Source organism: Chaetodon trifascialis, chromosome 3, assembly GCF_039877785.1.
Source record: "Chaetodon trifascialis isolate fChaTrf1 chromosome 3, fChaTrf1.hap1, whole genome shotgun sequence".
NCBI lineage: Eukaryota > Metazoa > Chordata > Actinopteri > Chaetodontiformes > Chaetodontidae > Chaetodon > Chaetodon trifascialis.
Window position 1 is genome coordinate 8,868,075 of NC_092058.1, and position 7,052 is coordinate 8,875,126.

General features: G+C 41.6%; 1 protein-coding gene across 1 annotated transcript in view; it reads left to right on the forward strand.

Moving 5' to 3' along the window:
* The window catches only part of apcdd1l (adenomatosis polyposis coli down-regulated 1-like), a 13,425-nt gene extending 11,233 nt beyond the window's left edge, over positions 1–2,192 (forward strand). The window contains exon 4 of the mRNA XM_070958618.1: positions 580–2,192. Within this exon, the coding sequence (XP_070814719.1) occupies positions 580–1,353 (774 nt within the window). The 3' untranslated portion in view covers positions 1,354–2,192. The remainder of the gene's footprint in view (positions 1–579) is intronic.
* The last annotated feature ends 4,860 nt before the right edge of the window (positions 2,193–7,052 follow it).

Below are 7,052 nucleotides of genomic sequence, written 5' to 3' on the forward strand. Positions count from 1 at the left end.
TCAACAAGAGAACAGCTGGGGGGTTCAGTGCCTTTACGAGGGGAACTTTAACTGTTTTTAAAGTCAGGTTATCAAAACTAGCTTCATTGAACGATGAGGAAATTATCCAAAACTCCCTCTTGATCAGTGTAAGCTTTATTTTTTTAACACCTCATTTATGACTTGAATTGAATGAACTGACTTTTAACTAACACTTATTTTTTTGATTGCTCAGTTAATTGTTGAGCTTATGAAAGTTAAAATCCCCATCAGAGGTTATATTTTGTTTTGTCCAACCAAAAGTGCAAATATTGAAAATAATGGTTTAATATCACAGTGACAAATAAATGCAGTAAATCCTTATGTTAAAAATAACAAAAACAATTAATCAATTACCAAAACTATTGCTGACAAATATTCTGTTAGTTGGCCAGTTGATTAATTGTCTGATTGTTTCAGCTTTAAATCAAACAATTTTAGGTTTTGGATTTTTTTTTTGGAGCAATTAATCAAAAAAAAAAAAAAAAATTAATCAACAACTTACTTAAAAATAGTTTTTAGTTTGAGCCCATTGTCTCACCTCTCCTTTAATCTTCGCAGCATCACATCCACCCCTGCCCTGTGTGCGCCCTGGTGTATCGCTCCACAGAGCAGCGCCCCCCAGTGTTGCCCCGCAGGCCTACACCTCCTCTGTCTTTGGCAGGCCGCTGGGTCAGCCAGCGCTGTGAAACCCGTCCCAACGTCCTCTTCCTCACCCGTGACTTCACCTTTGATCCTGACCAGCATGCGTGGGAGGGCATCTACCGGCACTACTCTGACCCTGCCTGCTCTCAGCCCACGTTCACCCTGAGAGCCTCGGGCCATTACGCTCAGGGAAACCCCTCCGCCAAGGTCTCAGGGGCCACTGAGTTTGTCTTCAAGGTCACCCAGGTGAGAGTCACAGCTGCAGAGGAGCCCACAGCGAAGTTGCTGAATGGGACCAGGCCAGGAAAGTGTGGTCGCACGGGAGGCTGGGAGGTCGGTGTGGAGCAGGACTTGACCCCCACAGACGGGTGCAGCCTGCTGGGCATCAAGCTGCCACATAAGGAGTACGAACTCTTCAAGACTGAGGTGGACCACAGGAAACACCCCCTGCTGTTCATCGGAGAGAGGCTGACTGACGGGTCCAGTCCAGATCGACCACAGAGGAGGCCCACTTCCTTTCAGGCTCCCATGGTACTTTGCAGCGGGGGGGAGACACAGCCTTCTCATCGCTACGGCTCAGGTTTTAACAGCAAGCAAGTCCAGTTAGCAACCGGTGGGACAGAGAGACTGGCACTGCTGGTGTTACTGCTGCTGGGATCTGTGCTGTGCAGCTGGCTTTGTGTTTATTAGAGACTGTTCACACATCAGGCCTGTTACACAGCTGGAGTCATTGATGGACAGTGTTTTCTGGCAGCTTTCTTTCGCTATTCCTCTATGTGATGATGACCACGTGTGTGATGGTCATGGAAAATCATGAGACACTCAGGAGAGCTGAATATTTTTTTAAATATCTGGCTTTCAGAAGCTGCCTGTGGGTTCACTTTAATGACTCATAACTTCAGCTGCATTTCTACCTAAAACTAATCTGTATATAAACCACCAATATATAATTGGCATCATTTCAGTATGTAAAAATATATTCTTGTAAACCGTGTTCCTTTTGTATAATGATCAGATGTTTTCACGTCTCAGATCGATCCTTTTTTCACATTTTTTGGTAAATACAGTTTTCTTGTCATGCAACTATGACAAAGAAAGATCACAGCGTTCGAATGTGGTTCAGCTATTTCCGAATCAACATGAAAGCCATGGACGTTCCTTCACACGAAAGCTCATTTTCATCCAAAATGTAGTATAACTAATGCACTTTGTACAGAACTTTGTTTTCTCAACACGGTGAGAAAAAGAAGCTGGACAGCAGAAAACGCATAATCAGCACCCTAAAGAGCAGCCATCTTCATTCGTCTGATGCCACTGTGATGTTTGTTGCTTTATCTCTGTCCTCTTTCAAAGCTTGTGTATTAATCTGCTTTTCTATCAGCAGTAAATCTAAACAAATCAAATGAATATTTATTTTAACCATTTATACTGTACTTTTTGATAAGAGGAAGAGTTCGGTCTAATATTTTAGTTAGTTCTGCCATTTAAGAAGTGATTATGTTCTATGTATATTAAAAATGGCTTTTCATAACATCTTGTGTTCAATGAGACTTAAAGACACGATGCTAACAGCTCCATGAGTGGAGCTAAATGCTCACATGTTCACAGTGATGATGCTAACATGCTGATGTTTAGCATGTTTATGTCAGTAGTGGGAAGGCGACCCTGCAAAATGACCGCACCTTCCTGACGTCATTCAGATGGTTGCATTTTCTGAGCCATAATTTCAATCTCGTTGAAAACCAGAGGTTAACAATAAAACTGCAACATCTGGAAACAAGTAAAGAACTATGTCCAAAACCAACCATAAACCAGAGAAAAGTCAGAGGATCACCAAAGTGATTACAATTCATCCTGAGGGGAACATGAATGTGCGCACCAACATTCATGACAATCCATCAAACACACAGCAAATACCACTAACTATGTCAAATGGGTGTTTTTAGTTTGGTATATGTTAAATGTCTCTGCTCAGATATTCATTAAGCACCACTACACAACTGCTTTAAAGTTTGAAGTATGTGGACTTCAAACTGGCCTTTGGATCCCCACAGTCAATATGACTCATCCTCTGGGGACCATGAACGTCTGTACAAACTGTCACAGCAATCCACTGAAGATCTGTTGAGACAGAACTGCCCCCTGCACTGTGGGCAGGTGAGGTTTGTGCGTGGTGTATCGACGTGTCAGCCTCTTCTCACCAGTTTAAGAGGCATTAGTGGTGGTGACGGTCACGTGGGAGACCAGGGTTCAATTCGCGGCCAAAGCAGAGGCATTATAAACTTTGTCATGTAACAGCAGAAACTATGCAGATATGGAGATACCGCTCTGCTATGAAGGATACACTAGCATCTGCTGCGCTAAATATAAAAACAAACTCGCACATAATACTTTAAAAACCAATTCCTCTGGGTGACATGAATGTCTGTGCAAAATCTCCCAGCAGTCCCTCCAATAGCTGTTGAGATATCTCAGTCTGGACCAAAGCTGTGGACCAACCAACCTACGCAAGTAAAAAGGACAGTTTAGTTGTGTCTGTGTCCCAAAGCTGCTGTTTTATTTCAAGACCCTAGCTGGGACTGTAGCATCAGCTGGATTTTGTCTTCTCCCTGGTGTTCATACTGTGGTCTGATTCAAAGCCCAGATAGTGGGTGAGCGTACTGCCGTTTGATAAATAACTGTCATATGGCTCACACATTACACAAGACATTCCAGCGCAGGTCCAACTGTTGAAAACACACAGAAGGATATCAGATTGGATGCACACTGTTTCATGAGAACGCACAGCCGTCAGCCAACAAAATAGATTTCGCAGTCGCTCTGACAATAAATGAGCCGAGAGGAGCAGCAGTTAGGAGACGACAGAGGAGTATATATATATATATATATATATATATATATATATATATATATAGCTCCAGATTTTCAGTGTTATGACTGAAGCAAGTGAAGCGTCGTGCTGCATGGAGAGACATCCTCCATTTGTAAAATCTGACACCTGCTTCTACAGAATGACTGCAGCCAGCCTTTCTTCTGAAATTTAACTGTAATTGTTTCTTATGAATATACATATTATCGCCTTAAAAAGCTGATATGGCTACCTTGTTAGCACATCCTGCAGGCACAGAGCAACATTTGCATTCATTAGGAGTTACATTTCTGTCCACCTGATGAATGTGAGTCCAAGGCCACATTGTTGGCTATCGTCCGTGATGCTGCATCAAAATGAGGAAGTAAAGTGAGAGAACGATTTGTGGTTTCTGAGAAAAGTAAAAAAAAAAAAAACATAATTAAATAATGGGGGCAAAATGATGTTAGCTGGCTCGCTAGCATTCAAATACCGGGGACAGAGAGAGAAAGAAGGAAAGAGGGAGAAAGAGGTAGTCCTTTCCAGAGGCTACATGCTGTTCCTATTAACTCCTGTGAGAATGGTGATGGCAGCTGCGAGCCCCATGAGGTCATCCTTCAGGCTTGTATGGAGAATATAGGTCTGTAACCCCCCCGAGCCATCACACAAGGAACACAGACTGAAACAAAGACGAAGTGGGAGTGGATGAGTGGCATTTATCTGTGCGCAGAATCTGCCATTAAATGGACTGGATAAATCCCTGTTCGCTACCAGTGAATCCACATGGATCTGACCAAGTTGTGTTGGAGATGGCTGGGTGGTGATGATGAGTGAGAGGAGGGCCGTGGGTGGGGGGGCTTTAATAGTCTGTTTGTGGTTTCTGCTGCGCACCATAAAGTAGAAAGACTGTGTAGGCAGAGCCGTAACTGTTAGCAATCAGGCTCATTGAACGAATAAGGACGAAACACAGATCTCATTTAGTAGGTAAAATACAAAGAAAGCATGATTACATTCTGGATGTGTGTGCGTGTGTTTACAGCAGGTTAACAATCTCAGATGCTCCTGAAGCCAAGATGATCAGTCCTTGTGTAGTTCTTGGAGAATATTAAGAGATTAAGATTAAGAGACTAGTTCGACATTTTGGGAAATGCACACAAAATTTGAATCCATCCACATGGGCCACTGTATCACATGTGAGGTTTTAGCTGGCATCTTTTTAATCTTTGTCTGACTTTCTGTAGGCTTCTCTCTGAATAATAGACCCAACCTCTGAATACCACTTCAGGAAGAATGTTCCTATAGAGTATCTTAAAAAAAAAAAAAAGGAAAACAAAACAAGCCCTAAGGAGTTTCCTTTCAGTTAAACCAAGTTTCCAAACCACAAACAGTTTGGTGGTTTAGTATGACAAATGTTCTGGTAAAAGAAAGACACAGTGCTGCTTTTGGACAAAGATTCAATAGAAAATACAGCAGAGGTCCCATCTCCTGCCTTCCCATAAAAATCTTGCATATGCAGTAAATGCACACACACACACACACACGCACGCACACACACACATCACTGAGATGACATCACTGCAGTAGTACGGGTAACTTCCATCCTTTCTCACTCATTCAAATTTCAGGCTCTGTTAAGAAAATCCCATTATTTCTATAAGAATATGAGCTGCAGCTGCCCCATAAAAGATAACATCAGCCATAAGTTGGCTGGCTCAGTTGAAACAAATGAGTTTCTATTGAAAAATGTGTCCCCTTGGCGCTGGGACAAATGAACAAAGCGCCGTGTTTTGCCCACAGAGCTGCAGCACGGGGCAGCGACTGCACTTTCCTGCTTGATCTCACGCCAAACAAAAAACGGGCCCCTTTCTGACATGACCTCATGCTCATATACTTAACCAACTACTGAACAGATCCCGCCGATCCAACACCACATTCCAGCACGTAATTTTCTTTTTCTTAAGATGAACTCGTCAGCTATGAGCACACCAGTGGTGGAAGAAGCATTCATAGCTTTTACTTAGGTCAAAGTACCAATACAACAATGTAAAAATACTACTAAAAATCCTGCATTAACAGTATAAACATATATATCTTACATATGATATCATATTAAAATATTTTGTATATAAAATCTTAATCTGTAAGGTAACCAGTAACTACAGCTGCTCGTATAAGTGTAAAGTAGTATATAATAGAAATGCAGAAGTACTTAAGCAAATGTGTATTCAACCACTGCGTATAAGTAGCATTTCACTGTTGCAGCAGGTGGAGGTGGAGCTAGTTTTAATTACTTTATTTACAGTTATTCACACTAGTCCAGTGGTTCCCAACCTGGGGGTCGGGCCCTTTCTAAAAGGTCACAGGAAAAACCTGAGGGGTCGTGAGATGATTAATGGGGCAGGAAAGAAGAAAAGTACACAAATTCGCAATCATTCTTTGATTTTTCTCTAATCTTTTTTGTAAAATATTGGATAATGTTACCTCTTTGGGCCTCAGACAATGATTTGAAGGAGACCATCTGGGAAGTTTAGAGAGGAAATCGCTCACTTTGTGGAACTGCTAACAACTCAAAGACATCAGAAAGGTGATCAGGGGCCACGACTTGACTTTTTTGTAAGTAAGAACCAGTGGTTTAAAAAGAACGTATGTACATCATGTCATATGTTTTTTTAAGTAAACTCTTAATCTGAAAAGCAGCTATTAACGAAAGCTTCCAAGTGAATGTAGTGGAACAGAAAGTACAGCATGACCTTCTGAAATTTGTTGGAAAAACAACTTAAATGTAGTGCTCGAGTAAATGTACTTAGGTACTGCAACAGAAAATCAGATCTTCACTCTATTTTGCCACTCATAAAAACATAACAGATGGACAGTAACATGCATCATTCAGTATGAGACAACTGATTTAACACATTTGTTGCCTTTGGGGATCATTTTGACAGAAGTATTCTCTGTAAGAGCTATCTGTCAGTTCTGGTGGCTTGTTAAATCAGGTCATGTTTCGGTTCTAAGGTTAAGATCACACAAATGATTGAAAAGGTTTTTGCTGGAGAGAGCTGCCACAGGCCAATTCTTCCAGACTGCATCCCTCACTGCCAGTTGTCCTGCCTCCAACCTTTCTGGCAAGCTGCAATTCCTTTTCAAACAGTTCGGGCCCCAAAACTCTTACAGGGACCTCTTGTAAGGAGAAAATTTGCATGAAATTTGGCTTATTTACGTGCCAAACAAAAATGCCGTGCGAAGTATTGTGTTTCACTTTGTGCAACTTTGAGAAGGAAAATAAATTAAGGGTATATATAAACATGCCAAATATGTAAAACCTGTAGAAGAAGCAGGAGATGGATTGTTTTCACTGTACACTTTAACAACAGTGTAAAACAATACTCATCACACTGCCAAAAGTAATTACGGTCCACAGTTAACACCAAGAATAGAAGTGTGTCAGGGTGATGCATAATTAAATGTTTTATACGTTTTACGGCCTTGAACCACAGCCAGACATCAGGCTTATTGTGCAGACCTCAATGAATACCAGATTCAG